Source organism: Fukomys damarensis, unplaced genomic scaffold (assembly GCF_012274545.1).
Source record: "Fukomys damarensis isolate Sample0158 unplaced genomic scaffold, DMR_v1.0_HiC HiC_scaffold_25, whole genome shotgun sequence".
NCBI lineage: Eukaryota > Metazoa > Chordata > Mammalia > Rodentia > Bathyergidae > Fukomys > Fukomys damarensis.
Window position 1 is genome coordinate 4,944,500 of NW_022900937.1, and position 16,297 is coordinate 4,960,796.

General features: G+C 38.6%; 1 protein-coding gene across 2 annotated transcripts in view; it reads right to left on the reverse strand.

Moving 5' to 3' along the window:
- Nucleotides 1–322: 322 nt before the first annotated feature.
- Nucleotides 323–16,297, reverse strand: part of Aimp1 (aminoacyl tRNA synthetase complex interacting multifunctional protein 1) — a 31,632-nt gene continuing 15,657 nt past the window's right edge. For both annotated transcript variants that reach the window (XM_010641553.3, XM_010641554.3), the window contains exons 6-7: nucleotides 8,682–8,850; nucleotides 323–543 (exon numbers count right to left, since the gene is read on the reverse strand). In XM_010641553.3, coding sequence (XP_010639855.1) covers nucleotides 377–543; nucleotides 8,682–8,850 — 336 coding nt within the window. In that variant the 3' untranslated portion in view covers nucleotides 323–376. The remainder of the gene's footprint in view (nucleotides 544–8,681; nucleotides 8,851–16,297) is intronic.

A 16,297-nucleotide genomic window follows, 5' to 3' on the forward strand; every position in this document is an offset into this window, starting at 1 on the left:
ATTTATAATACAGATATACAATATACTGAAATTCTAACAGCCTAAAGTTTTATTCACCATGTGCTCCCAAATAAACTAAATACTAATCTAGTTTAAGTTATCTAAATATAAAGAGAAAAAAACAACTTGCTAACCAAAATATATCCTAAAAAAAAAACTATCACAAAACATGGGTAACTTCCTTCTTCCTTTATAGATGATCAAAAACCACATGTAGAAATACAATATTTCCCTAATTGACTGAAAACAAAATATACCAGAAAAAAGAAAGATAACGCAAAGATGAGCCAGGCACATTTTAGGTAGAAGAAGGGACAAACACCTTTTATTGCTCCCGGGTTTCCTCCAACGTGTCCCGCAACGGTGGCGTCTGATCTTACTTGATTCCACTCTTGGCCATGGTCTGAGCCCTGCACACTCCCTTGCCCTTCACCTCAAAGGGGACGCCTTTGTACGTGGCCACACACTCGTCATTGGTGTACAGGTCAGGCTGGATCTGCTCCCAAATCTTCTTCTTAGGGTTCAGTTCCTTGTCAGGCTCTCCTGTGAGCGGAGGAAAATCAACCGATCCATGAAGAAAAAATCAACCAATTAAGCAACAAATATACAGAAATATAAAAGCACCTGGCCCCAAGGACTCCTAGTCAATTGTCTTGGTAGCACTTCCCAATCTTTAGACCTCATCAAGATTTTAATGTTCATTTTATATTTATAAACAGTTTATATCCTTAATTGGTAAAACAGATATAATCATTTCCTCAGGAAGATTAAATACTTTTTACTGTTATGACAGTATTTTTTCAAGTAATACAGCTCAATGAATTTGCTCCCCAAAGTTTTAAAAATGTAAGATACTCATTTTATTTTTACATATAAAGAAAAACTCTGAAGATGAGGACAAATTTTGATGTATTTACATTTTTATAATTGGTGGAAGCAGCTTTGCTCTGCTCTGTATTTTAGCACATAACAACAGCTTTGCTCAGATTACCCAGCTGAACGTGCAAACTGCTTTGGGTTTCATTTGCTATCCTTGGTAAGAAGGAACGACACGGAGTAGCAAGGACATGAGGATTGGCATTTTCTGCACACTAAGAACGTGTGTTGTTACTTGACATCTATACAACGGCCTCAATTTTCATTTTAAACATAAGGAAACTGAAGGAGAGAGAAGATAAGTTGTTAGAAGTCACAGAATCATGTGGGCCAGGATTTGACATCAAAATTCATGTTCTGCTACTGCAGCACCTGGCCTGATAATTCTGATTTCGAAAAGAAGAAAAAGCCTTCATACTTGTGGATAATCGCCCTAATCTTTCTTTAGTAACTCATACTATAAACTTTACAACCAATAGACAACAAATAAATAGAATATAACTGGTCTGGTCTTAAAGACAGAAGTCTACATAATGGAAGGAAAATTGAGAGTTAAGTTCAATACAGAGACTTCAATAACACTTGGAATGAAGAAGCAGTTCAGCAAACAATGAAGAGAAGGGAGTCATCTTTTTTATGAGGCCTCAATCAAGCACTTGATTTTTAAGGAGGAAGGAGATGTGTAGCCTTGGGATCTTTTTTTCCAGTGACTCTTAAGTACCAGAACTACCTATCTCTCACATTTTGATTACATCTTATTAGCTAAAGTAGTATTTATTCTCTCTTATTAGCTCTTCAGAGACTGTGACACAGGCGAGGACATACAAGACTGCCCTCTTTTTAAAGACTTTGAGATCACAGCACTGCTAACTGCATGATGCCTGTAGCAGGAGAACATGCAATGGAATATAAGGGAAAGACGAGTGCAGATGACTTCTCTTCCGCCTCTAGGACCATCTGACCAGACAACAGAGAAACTCTAACAAAGAGAATGGAAAAAATAATGATGTGCAAGTGTACATCCCCTTAGATTCACAAGAATTTACTTATTTCTTTTTCTTTATTTTTTGGTACTGGGGATTGAACTTGGGCTCTTGCGCTTGCAAGGCTGGTGGTAAAACCACTGAGCTAAATCCCCAGCCTAGAATTTATTTATTTTAATTTATTCTTGAGTCTAAAAGCTTCATCTGGTGAACAGGTCATGTGGAGAAATGTGCACTCCAATGCTGGTGAGCTCAATGCAGAGATGGTGGTCAGAGGCCTGAGCTCGCATTCAGGTCTGTGCCCTTGCTCCAAAAGATGTTGCCAAAACAAGAAGTTCAAGAAACAGGGTGTCTTGGATTCACGTGTAAGCTTCTTACTAACTTGTGTGAAGACAAAAGCCCCAAGAACAAAAAGCTGTGGTACAGCACAAAGCTCAGCTTCTTTTGTGTGTGCGACACTGATGTGCACATGAGATAAATGTATATGCTGCTGCTGTGAGCCGGTACCGCACTAGGTGCCTGACATATTCCATCAACTCAGTGCATATTTAAATATATAATGGTTGCCATCTTAGAGGAAGAAATTGAGGCACAAAGGTTACAGCTAAGAATTGGAAAACATCAGGCAGTGGCCAGTTTCAAAAGCTAAAGCTCAGAAAACCCTGAGGAGAGAGGGACTACTGAAAACTCCTCCCAGACGAAACACAGAGAGGCTCAGGAAGGTTCCCAGTTCACCACTAGCAGAGCTAAAACCTGAAAAGGCTGAACTTCACATGACTGTGATGCTTCTCAAGGAGCAAAGATGTGAACTAAAAATAAACTAGATCAAATAAGAGAAACTGCCAAAGCTGACTGCCACTGTTAAAAAAAGAGACGCAGCCAGGGATTTCACCCAGTGGTGCTGCCTCCTGCCTCACAAGTGCAAGGACCCGAGTTCGATCCCCGGTACCAAAAAGAAAAAAGACTCAATTTTTTAACATTATGTATGTAGTTGTGAGACTTTAAGGAATCATTTAATGAAACGAGATTACACAAGGGCTTAAGAAAGAAGTTAGACAAATGTGTTATTAACATGAGTGCCAGAAAGCCATCACTTTCTTTTTAAAGTTACTTTAAACAGAAGATATTCTACATTCTGTAGTTTACAATCTCGTTTGTCTGTTAACTACATGAAGGAAAAAATTTCTTTAAAGATTCAAATTATCTTGAAAACGAGGAGCTTGTTACAGGCGCACGTTGCGCCAGGGCACTTTGCCATGCTGAGCTTAGGTCTTCTGCATTTACAAAGTGAGGGTCTGTGGCAACCGCGTCTGAGGCAAGTCCAGCAGCGCCATCTCTGAGCTGGCACTCACGTTAGTCTGTGCCATGTTTTGTTAGCTCCCTCAAGATCTCAAACTTTATTATTCATATTTCTTATGGGGATGGGTAATCGGCGATCTGTGCTATTATGACTGCAATTGTTTTGGGACCCTACAAACCACGTCCAACTGGTACAGCAACCTTGAACTGATAACGCCGTGTGTGTGACAGGTCCACTGACTCAGACCTCCCCACTCCATCCCGTCTCTACCCTCACTACCCTCACCTCTGGCCTGTGACACATCTGCACCTGAACAAGGCCAACTGCTAACCCTACCACAGCCCTTAAGTGTCCACTGGACGCGAAGAGTCACGACGCCACTTTGAATCAAAGCTGAAAGTGACGAAGCTGAATGTTCGAAGCTTAATGATGAAGCTATGCAGGCACCTGAAACAGATCCAAGGCTGGCATTCTTGTGGCACACAGACGAATGCAAAGGACGGGCTCTTGGAGAAAATTCCAAGTGTTACTCCAGTGAACACATGGGTGATAAGAAAGTGAAATGTACCTACTGCTCATGTGGAGGAAGTCTGTGTGGTCTGGACAGAAGATCAAACACGGTCTAATGCAAAGTAAGGCCCTAACTCTCCAAATCTGTGAAGGCTGAGAGAGGTGAGAAAGCTGCAGAGGCTGGTTTGTGGGACTGAAGGAAAGAAGTTATAGTACCTTGAGCTGAGGCGAGTTACCCAAAGACCCAACTAAGTGACAAAGGTGGCTATACCAGGCAAGATTTCCAGTGCAGACACACAGCTGTGGACTGGAAAAAGATGCCAGTAAGCACTTTCCTGGCCAGAGAGAAATCAACAGACGGCTTCAAAGGACAGGCTGGCTCTCTGCTTGTCAGGGGCCAATGCACCTGTGCCTCTAAGGTGAATCCAGTGCTCGTTTACCATTCCAAAAATCCTAGAGCCTACATTATACTACATGTATTCTGTCTGTGCCCCATAAATGGAACAGCACATCTGTTTACAACATGGTTCAAAGATGAAGCCCACTATTGAGACTACTGCTCAAAAAAATATATATGTATATTTTCAAAATATTCTTTCTGGTCAGTTAAGAGCTCCGATGAAGACACAAAATGAGATTCCCATTGTTTTCAGGTCTGCGAACAATGTCCATTCTGTAGCCCACGGATCAAGGAGGAATTTGGACTTCAAATTTTATTATTTAAAAAGTGCATTTTATGTCTATTGCTGTCATAGCGATCCCTCTGATAGATCCAGACAAAATAAACTGAAAACCTTCTGCCAACGGTTCACCATTCTACACAGCATTAAATCCACCCATGATTCACAAGAGGAGGCCAAAATATCAACATAAACAGGGCTTTAGATTCCAAACCAACATAAACAGGACTTTGAGAGGCTCAAGGCTGCAGTGGGGAAGGAACTACACTGTGGTGGCAACAGCAAGGGAACTAGGGCTGGAAGTGGATCCTGAAGATCCATGATAAAACTTTAATGGGTGAGGAGGCCTTCTTAGGGAGGGGCAAAGAAGGTGGTTTCTGAGATGCAATGAATGCTAGACATGACATCAGAGGACCTGGAATATTATACAGACTTAGGTGAGGAAGTAGAGGCAGGCAGCACCTGAGAGGATTCGGTCCAGTTTTGCAAGGAGATGCACCGTAAATGCTGCCAGACAGCATCACGTGCTAGAGAAACCTGTCATGAGTGGAAGATTAGTCAGTGTGGGAAACTTCACTGCTCTCTTACTGTAAAGAAAGCACCACAGCCATTCACCCTTGGCAAACCCCGTAGGATCAGGGAGCAGCATACCACTGAGGTGAGATCCTTCATCAGCAAGACCGACTCGCCAAAGACTCAAAGGGTGATTGGCACATTTGAGCAAATAAGCATTTTTTAATAAGGCACATTCACTGTTTTTAGTCATAATGTCATTGCACACTCAGTATTCTATAACACTATGTAAAGTAACTTTTATATGCATCAGGAAGCCAGGACATGTCTGGGGCTTACATTCACAGTAAGAGAGTTACCCTATTCACTTATTGTGGTGGTCTAGAACTAAACCTGCAGTACCTCCACAGACCACTACAAATTGACATTTGTAATAAAAAACTCTCACATTGTGAGCACAGAATATAAGTCTGTGGTGAAAAAGTTGGATGCCATGTTAACTATCTGGCTTACTCAAAATACTTCTCAACCATTTACTACTTGGGAGGATACAGTGAAAGTTTAAAATAAGAGGTTGAGTTACTGCCACTGAAAAAATAAACATCAGGTTTTAAATAATCTCTGCTTTTAATAAGCTATACTTTCTAGAGAAATCTGCTATCTTCTCCTTATGCTAAGTCCTTCTAGTACTTATTTTCTTGGGTTTTTTTTCCTAGCATGGCTATTAAAAGATAAGTGGTGATATTAACACAAGTTCTTAAAGCTAAAAGATGCACAGTTCCTGACATTGCCAAACATATGCCAATAACTGCCATTTGGAAATGGTTATATATATTATAAAAGAACTAACTATTCAGAGATTATTTTAGGCCAATTCATTCTAAATAAAACACAGGAAATGGGAACTTGTTTAGAAAGGAGAGAGTCCGAAAAGTTTGTACAGATGTACAAAGCTCTATCTTCTTAGCATGTCAAACCTCTAAAAGCAAGAGTGCAAATCTAGCGTGCTAGGAATTCTGAGGTTTGGAATAAGAACTAGAAATTTCATTTTAATTAGGCCATTCCTTTGCAAAGAATGCTCACTGACCAACATCAACTTCCTTTAAGCATCTGGAATGGACATAGTAATTTTAGTGCTAATTTAGTTATTTCATGAAATTTCAAAACTGAGTTTCTGAATTATAACGATGATTACCAATTGTGTATAGAGTTTTGTAAAGAATGGGTTAGTTAATTTATGAAGCTAATCTATACAGAGAAATAGTTTGTGGTTTTGTAGGAACAATCTTCAGAATATCAGAAGGAAGATATTCAGCTGTGTTCTCCAAAGAGTAGAGTTTTAAAATATTTTACATAAAGGTTTTTAAAATTTATTCACTAACCAAAGTAATGAGTTCCTAGCTTATGTCAGACATTGTTCCATATGCTAAGGGCACAGTAGTAAGTTAAAAAAAAAAAAAAAAGAATCTTGACTTTGTAATGCTTAAATTTCCATAAATAATATGCACAATATCAGGAGGTAAGGAGGGTTTTGAAGGACAAGAAAGCAAAGACAGAAATACCTGAAAGCTCTGGGATGAGGGCGCAATCTCAGGGCAAATCAGAGAGCAGTGCCCAGCATCTTGAGTGCAATGAAGTAACAGAGACTATCCTAGGACTGTGCCTGTAGTGGGTCGGAGGGAAACTTCTGAAGACTTACCCACAATAATACAATCTGATTTACATCCTTCTGGCTGAAATAATTGAAAAGATGGAAGAAGGGTGAGGGCAACAGCACAGAGACCAGTGAGCAGGCTCCTGAGTTGTCCAGATAAGATAGGTCAGCGCTGGGACCAGCGTGGTTGTGGTGGGAGGGGCAAGCATGATTTTGGATAGGCTCAGAAGACCTATGGTGGAACTGGTCTTCCACAGTGTCCTTCCATGGCGGGATTTTCTGAAGAAAATGAGATGAAAGATACTATGGAAAGGGGAACAACCAGATATTTTTCACTCCCTGGAACATGCCAATGAAGAAGTCTACAAGGCCGCTAGATAACTGGATAAAATGGCCATGGGAATAGCACAGGCAGAAAAAGAAAAGTCTGAGGCCCGTCCAACGGCAAGAGGTGTGAGAAGGGATAAAAAGCAATGTGCAAAGGAGATGAGAAGGGCAGTCAGAGAGCCAGGAGGACACTGAGTTGGGGTGTCATGAAGCTAATTAAGAGATGACTGAGAACCAGCTGCTGAGCGGAAGAAGCGTGGATGAGAAATCTGACCAAAATGGTCTTTAGAGAGCAGGGAATCATGTGTAGGCAACCTTGGTTTTCAAAATAAATGAATCCAAAAAAGACTGTGCTTTGTGATTAACTATTAGTTTAGAACCAAACTCAGTATCAATGAAAATAAGAACGATCTTAGAAGCTAAGAGTCTGAGTGGAAATTCCTGATTCTTATTAGAGTAAGAGTGGCCCATTGTTAAAAGGCTGTCGTTGCTTTTGCCTCCTGGATGTGAGAGTAATTCAAGTTACTCTGCTTGGTGATACAGGAACCAATTATCCCAAGTAAACACTAAAGTGTAAGGTAAGATTGTAAGAGTTGGGAGGGTGGGTAAGGCTTTAAGTGTTGTTATTAACACATTATTCAGTTTCGTCTAAATTCTATAGGTGTTTTTAGCTGTGTAACTGGGAAAAATGGGGGTGGAAATTTTTGTTTGAAGGCCAAACAATAATGCAAGGGTTTGAGCACCAACTGTAATTTCTAACCAAACTTAACACACAATCAAATGTTGATCTCTAGAAAGTGAGCACATCACATGAATATCGAAGTGTACCAGCAGACAACTTAGGCTTTACAATGTCAGATGCTTAAAATTAAAGCACTGATAAATCATGGTATTCTCTAAGAAAAAAAAAAATCTGTAAGAATCAAGGTCTTGCACTGTTACTTCTTCAGATTTACTGTACAGAAGATGCAGAGAACCAATAGAATTCACAGCCCAAATTTTATCAGATATTTGATGCTTGGTTAAGTATAAACGTTAGAAAACAATTCAAACAACCCATCAACTATTTTAAAGGTAGGTTTATAAATATTACAAACTTTATAAACATTAACTTCTCCATGATGGGAGAACGTAGCAGAAACACCAGACTGTGGAACAATATGAGTGCATGTGTACAAACATCCAAAACGACCTACAGATCCAAGAACACTGGCTCGTTATCACCTCTAATGCTAAGTCCGTGGGTAAGAACTTCTTTTCAATTTATTCCAAAGTAAATTGGATTTGAACTATTCACCTGCTGAAGCTGAGATAGCAGAATGAGAAGTGTCATAGTAATGAAAGAACTATAAGCCTTCATTAATAAACAAGCATCAAGGAACAAGCATTAAATGCTACAGTATTAGAGCCTTCTAGATTATTAAATAATTGGATTTAACACAAGGGTTTTCTCTATATCCTAAAGTAAAAGCACATGCAAATACATTAATGGGTGTATTTTGAGAATTAGGCATCTTTTCCCCATCTTTGGATTCTGTGTTGTAATTTGAGACAATTCTATAGCTTAAATACTTTTATTGGACATTAATTTGTTCTCCATTTATGTCACACTCTCCTGCTAAGCAGGTAGGAATTCTAGTATTTCTTAGGGGGAGTCTCTGTCTAATGTTATGTATGTTCGTGCAGTAGGATGGTTACACGCCCTGCACAACATGTTATCTCCTAACATACATCATGACCACTGAACGGAAAGCCTTGTGCTTTTGAATCACAGCTGATTTAAACCATGACTCTGAAAACTGACTCCTAAACTATTTAAATAATTGCTGAATACTTACCAGGGAAAGATTCAAAAGTAACTCTGTCTCCAGGAACAGAGCTGTCAGGAGGAGCCAGGAGTTCGACCTTCTCCGGTGAGCTAGCGCACATCACCATTGCCTGAGACAGGACCCCCCTCATCTTCGCAGGTTTCAGGTTGCAAAGCAAAACCACCATCCGATTTTGCATCTGTGTAAAACACAATAAAACTGGTGGCTGAAGCTGCACAGCTGATTAGAATAATCACCTGGAGGATATTTAGAAGTCAGCTATTATTCTAAAGAGCAAACATTACGCTTCTGTGGATGATTATTTGTCTCTGCAGGTCCCAAATCATCTTGTTAGGATGATTTTACACATGAAAGGAAAATTCTCCTAACAACTCATCAAAGCTAAAGAGCAGAGGCCTTCTGGATAAATATTTAAGGAATAAATGAATAAAGTGAGTGAAACACATTTAAATTTTGGCTGCCACTGTCTAGCAGTGGCAATGTATTAAGTTGATTTACCTATTTCCTTAATAAACAAGAGAAGCCTCCCGACTGTCCTGGTTAACAGGAAGTGACACTACAGGGTGCTCAGCCTCGTGGTCAGATCAGAGTACGCCAGTGAACAAGTCACTACTTTCTTCAGCAGAAAAAATGCTAATGATAACATTAGATACAAGAAAGTGTGTTAGTCATGTCCATTAAATGTCTCGCAAACAACAGCCTTCATCACCATCGTTTCTGTCACTGCACCAGCATGGAATGTTATCATTCCTTGATTAAAAAAACAATCAGCTGCTCCCCCAGCTCCAGCACCCCAGGCCTTCATCAGAGCAGACCCGTGAGGACCGCCCAGCTATGCCGGGAGCTCGCTGCTCCCTCACCTCCAGCACCCCAGGCCCTCATCAGAGCAGACTGCTGAGGACCGCCCAGCTGCCCAGTTGCCCCTGCAGCATCCCTCCCACCCCCAGTTCCACTCTGGGGTCTCCAGGTTGTGCTGGTACCTGGATCCACACTGCAGAGGCAGAGGTGGTCATAAAGGCCATTTTACTGAGCTCCAGAAAATAGAACGGAAGGTAACAACTGCCACAAAGGCACATCTGACTTCCGTAGTTGCTAAGTTGGAGGGATCACCCACCACCTCCCATCAGAACGTGGACTATCGTCAGGGGAAGGGCAGCAGGAACCTGCAGTAGAACCTTGAAGAGTTCAACCCCGCAGGAGGTCAGAGAGCTCAACTTGGGCCTTGCAGCCAGAAATCCGCCTGAATCTCAGGGGTCTGCCATTGGCTAACTGAGACTAACTGACTTAGTTCTGCACATTGCTGCCCACATTGTCTGTTGTGACAGCAGATGTACCCTGAAAGAGGCTCTTCAAATTTTCTTTCTTTTCCTTTTATTAATTTTTATTTTTAAAATTTTATTTTTTCCCATTCTGCAAATTCTTCCTTTGCTCTTGTTCCCACTCAGTATCTTGCTCACCCATGTTATTCTTCATCTCCCTTTTTGTTCCTGTTCCTGCCCTAATTCCAATTTTTCTTTTATTCTCTCTTTTTCCTTCACTCAATTGTCACTAGTTTCAAAGGAAAGTGAGTAGAATTTATAGCTTCCCTATTACTGTTAAGTTGTTCCATTCTTGTCTTTGTTCTTGCACTCTGTCTTTCCCTCTTGTCTTCAACAGTTTCCTAGAGTTTGCGTGATAATCCTGTGTCCTCTGGCTTCACTTGAAACCTTCTCCTATTCTTTTACCTATCTATTCCTCTCCTTTGAACTCCTTCTAAGTCCCATCCTGAAGGGTAAAGTTATTATATTGAAGAGTTTATTCACTTATAAACATTTTAGCTGGTTGTCAATTTTGATTTAATTCACATGGTTAAAGGTGATAGATTAATTACCACAAATGGTCAATTTCTAAGCTGTGCTTGATGCTACTGTGTTGCTGATTGTATCAACTGGGCTAAAGGGTGTGCTTGTTTTAATGATATTATGAAAATGAGAGTGTCTCTGAGTCATTAGAGACTCAAAACCTAAAGAGCAGCTATATCAGGAAGATCAAAGTAACAACCCAGAAATTAAACCCAGGACAGCCCAACAACAAAAACAAAAATGAGAAAACACTTAAGCAAGGCACAAATATAGACTCCCAGTTCACCAATGTCAAATTCTAGGGGAAACGAGATGGAAAAGTTTGACAATCAAGCACCAGGACACTCTGAACTCATTGCATAGGAAGTAACAAAACAGATCAATCAGGCTCTAGAAAAATTCAAAACAGAAATAATTTCCCAGATAACTACACAGATGGTAAGCACAATGAATGACATTATTAGAGACTTTAGAAAAGAAACAGACAAAAAAAATGATAAGCTTAGGAACATGACAGAAGCCATGACTGCCCAACACAAGAAAGAAATGGAAACCATGAATGTCCAACATAGGAAAGAAAAGGAATCCATGAAACAGATTCAAACAGATATCCAGATTAAAAACTCTACTGAAAGCACTCACAGCAGGATGAACAAATGCAAAGATAAAATTTCAGATACAGAAGATAGGACTGCAGTCAGTGACCAAGAAGAGAGATCTCTTAAAAACAATAAGGGATCATGAGAAATTGATCCAACAACTCCTACATGATGCAAAGAAAAATAATGTAAGACTGACAGGAATTCATGAAGTAGAAGGAGAAAGTACAAAAGACTTTAAAAAACTGTTAAGAGAATTAATGACCAAAAACTTCCCAAACAGAGCAAAAGAATTTGACATACAGATAAGCAAGGCAATTAGCCATGATAAAAAAAAAAAAAAAAAAATCTACACCTAGATGTATAATAGTTAAGATCCAGGAAACCCAACAGAAGAAAAAAATACTGAAAGCAGTTAGAGAAAAGAAACAAATCACATGCAAAGGAAAGCCTATGAGAATCACAGCAGACTTTTGAACACAAACCCTCAAGTCAAGGAGAGGCTGGAGTAAGGTATTTCAAGCCCTACAAGAAAACAACCTCCAACCTAGACTGAGATGTCCTGCAAAACTCTCTTTTAAAATGGATGGGGAAATAAGATACTTTCATGACAAAGAACGCCTGAGAAACCAGCACTACAAATAATTCTAAACAATACCCTAGAAAAACACAATGAAGTTCACAACACCATGAGGCCCTACAGAGCAAATCAATTAGGCAAGGCAAGAAACTAAAGGGAGAGGGGGAAAAATTAAAAAGAGCTCCAAACAGGACAATAACATGATAATGATAAGTCAATACATAGAGTTATAACCATCAATGTCAATGGCCTCAATTTATCAATCAAAAGAAATAGACTGACAGAATGGATTAAGAAGCAAAATCCAACAATATGCTGTATAAAAGAAACACACCTAGTTCAAAAAGAAACTCATAGACTGAAAGTGAAAGAAATGCAAAGCAATTCTTCATGTGACAGGAGCCCAGAAAATGCAGGAATAGCTATCTTATTCACAGACAAAGTTAAATTTCAAACCAAACTGATCAAGAGAGAGACAAAGAAGGCCACTACATCCTTTTAACAGGAATACAAAAGGAAGAGATGACAATCGTGAATATGTATGCACCAAATATGAATGCACCCAACTATATAAAATAAATATTAAGGGACATGAAAAACCAAATAAGCACTAATAATATTGTAGTGGGAGAACTAAATACCCCACTATCACAGAGACAGATCATCTAGACAAAAAATCAACAATGAAATACCAGAAATGAACCAAGCTTTTCAACAAATGGGCTTAACAGACATTTACAGTGTTCCACCCACAAAATCAGAATATACATTCTTTTCAAATACACATGGGTCATACTCCAAAACAGACCACATAGTAGCTCATAGAACATATTTAAATAAATGCAAAGGAATCGAAGTTATACCATGTATATTATCAGACAATCAGTGCAATTAAGCTTACTGTTATTAAGTGCAATAGCATAAGAAACCATAAGAACTTCAGAAACACATGGAAATTGAACAACACTCTCCTGAACAATGGTTCACAGAGGAAACTAAAGAAGTAGTTAGTTTTTACAAATAAATGATAATGCCAATACAACATACAAGAATCTACGTGACACAATGAAAGAAATTCTACAAGGAAAATTTATAGTAGTGAATTCCCAAACTAGGAAAACAGAGCAAGCTCAAATAAACAACCTAATGCTGAATCTTAAGCTTCTAGAAAAAGAAGAGCAAGACAAACCCAAAGCTCGTACAAGGGAGGAAATTATAAAGATCAGAGCAGAAATCACTGCAATGGAAACTAAGAGAACGATACCAAAAAAAAAAAAAAAGTCAATGAATTAAAGAGTTGGTTTTTCAAAAGAATAATAAAATCGATAAACCCTTAGCCAACTTTGTCAAATAAAGCAAAGGCTCAGATCCATGCAATTAGGAACGAAACGGTGAAGTCACAACAAGATCCAGAAGAAATTCAGAAGATCATCAATACCTATGTTGAGAACCTGTACTTCAATAAGATGGAAAACAGAAGAAATCAACAGATTTCTTGATACTTATGAATTACAAAAGTTGAACAAAGATAAAATAATTCTAAGCACCCCAATTACAATCAGTAAAATTGAAAACATTTAAAAATTTACCAACTAAGAAAAGTCCAGGTCTGATACCTTCACTGCTGAATTCTACAAGACATTTAGAGAACTACTGCCACTACTCTAAATTTTTCAGTGAAATTGAAAGGGAAGTAAGTAATACTTCCAAATTCATTCCTGGAAGAAAGTGTTTCTTTGATTCCAAACCCAGGGAAAGACCCAACCAAAAAAGAAAACTACAGGCCAATCTCCTTAATGAACTTAGATGTGAAAATTCTCAATAAGATACTGGCAAACAGAATACAGAGAGTCATCACGAAGATCATATACTCTGACCAAGTTGGATTTATTCCAGGGATGCAAGGATGGTTCAACATACGTAAACCAATAAATGCAATACACTATATCAACAGAGTCAATGACAAAAACTATATGATCATCTCCATAGATGCAGAAAAAGTATTTGACAAAATTCAGCACCATTCATGATAAAAACCCTGCAGGCCATTGGAATAGTCTTTATCCCAACTTGATAAAGGTTACCTATGAAAAATGAATAGCCATCATCATATTAAATGGCCAGAAACTGAAAACCTTCACGTTAAAATCAGAAACAAGACAAGGATGTCCACTGTCACCACTCCTGTTCAATATAGTTCTGGAAACATTAGCCACAGCAATTAGATATGAGAAAGAAATTAAAGCAATAAAGATAGGAAAGGAAGAAGTTAAACTGTCATTATTTGCTGACGATGATACTCTACACAGAGGACCCAAAAAACTCTGCCAAAAGACTTCTAGACTTAATTGACACTTTCAGCAGAGTAGCTGGACACAAGGTCAACACTCAAAACTCAATAGCCTTCTTGTACACAAATAACAGACTCACCGAGAAATGAGTGAAACAATTTCTTTCAAAATATCATCCAAAAAAAATGAAGTATCTAGGAATCAATCTAACTTTGAAGCAAGCAAAAGACCTCTATAATGAAAACTACAGCACTCTGAAAAAAAGAGGTAAAGAATGTAAGACAATGGAAAGATATCCCCTGCTCCTGGGTAGGAAAACCAACATAGCGAAAATGGCCATACTACCAAAACTGTTAAACAGATTCAGTGCAATCCCAATTGAAATTCCAAAAGTATATTTCACAGAACTACAGAAAATAATAAAAAAATTCACTTGGAACCAGAAGAGACCTAGAATAGCAAAAGCAATTCTAGGCAACAGAGATATGAGAGGGGGTATCGCAATCCCCAAATTGAAACTGTACTACAAAGCCACTGTGATAAAAACAGCATGGCAGTGGCAAAGAAACAGACCCAAGGATCAGTGAAATAGATTGGAAGATACAGAAATAACTCCAGATGTACTCAGCTACTTCATCTTTGACAAAAGAGCCAACATCGTCACTGGAGGAAGATAGCCTCTTTAATAAATTGTGCTAGAAAAACTGGATTTCAACCTGCCAAAGATTAAACTAGACACTTATCTTTCACCAATGCACTAAACTAAAATTCAAGTGGATTAAAGGTCTATATTAAAACAGAAACACTAAACTTGCTGGAAGATAAGTTAAGTAGAACTCTTGAAGACATTGGCATAGGAAAAGACTTTGTGAACAAAGTCTCAGTAGCACAGGAACTGGCATGAAAAATCAACAACTGTGATCTCATCGCATTAAAAAGCTTCTGCACTGCAGAAGAAACCATCAACAGAGATAAGAGACAACCTACAATGTGGGAAAAAATTTTTACCAGCTGCTCCTCAGACAAAGGACTCTTATCTAGAATATATAAAGAACTCAAAACAATCAGCAACCGCAAATATAAAGACCCAATTCAAAAGTGGGCATCTGAAATGAACAGACATTTATCAGACAAAGAAGTAAAAGCAGCAAGTAAATATATGAAAAAGTGTTCAGCATCACTGGTTATTCGAGAGATGCAGATGAAAACAACACTGAGATTCCACTTTACCCTAGAAAGAATGGCTATTATCAAGAAATCAACCAATAACAAATGTTGGTGGGGTAGTGGAGAGAAAAGAATCCTTCTCCATCATTGGTGGGAGTGCAGACTAGTGCAACCACTATGGAAATCAATATGGAGATACCTCAAAGAACTGGGATTAGAGCTTCCATTTGACCCAGCCATCTCTCTACTGGGTATCTTCCCAAAAGAACTAAAAGAATCATACCAGAGTGATATATTCACACCCATGTTTATAGCAGCACAGTTTGTAATAGCTAAAACTTGGAAACAGCCCATTTGCCCATCAGTTGGAGACTGGATAAAGACAACGTGGTTTTTCTATAAAATAGAATACTACTCAGCCATAAAGAGTAAGAAACTAGAGTCATTCATAGGAAAATGGATGCATATTGAGGCCATACACTTAAGTGAAATAAATATGATACACATGTAAATACTGAATAGTTTCTCTGGTGTGAAAAACTTAAGTGTAAATAAGATCCAAACTACATAACTGATTATATGAAATAGGAAGAAAGGGGCAAAAGGTAGAGGGGAAGTGGGAAGGGTAGGGGAAAGGAAATAAGGGAAAAGCAAGAAATGAGAAAAGGAAAAAATGGAACAAAGTCTTTCTAAATAGGGGACGGTGGAGGGGGTGAGGGAGGGCAGGAGTACGGGAAAAAATGAGAACCAAGATCTGTCATGTAAAGTTACAAGATTCCAATGGTGAGTATAACTTGTACTGTATACTTAAAAAGTACCAATAAACTCAATGAAAAAAAAAAATCACAGTTACATAAACTCAGAAAGTACCAATCTGAAATTAGGAGAATAAAATTTTATTTTCTTTAAAACCCAGGAACATTTTTTTGTATTTGAGGAACAAATGGCTGAGGGATCATGGGACAATAATTTGACCTTTTTGATGGACTCCTTTATTTATTAAAAAGTAGATACTTTGGGACCAGAGATTTAGCTCAGTGGTGCCTCCATCTGCCTCACAAGTACAACATCCCGAGTTCAATCCCCAGTACCAAAAGAAAAAGCATGTTTTGTATTTTGTTTTCATTTATTTTAAATATATATATAT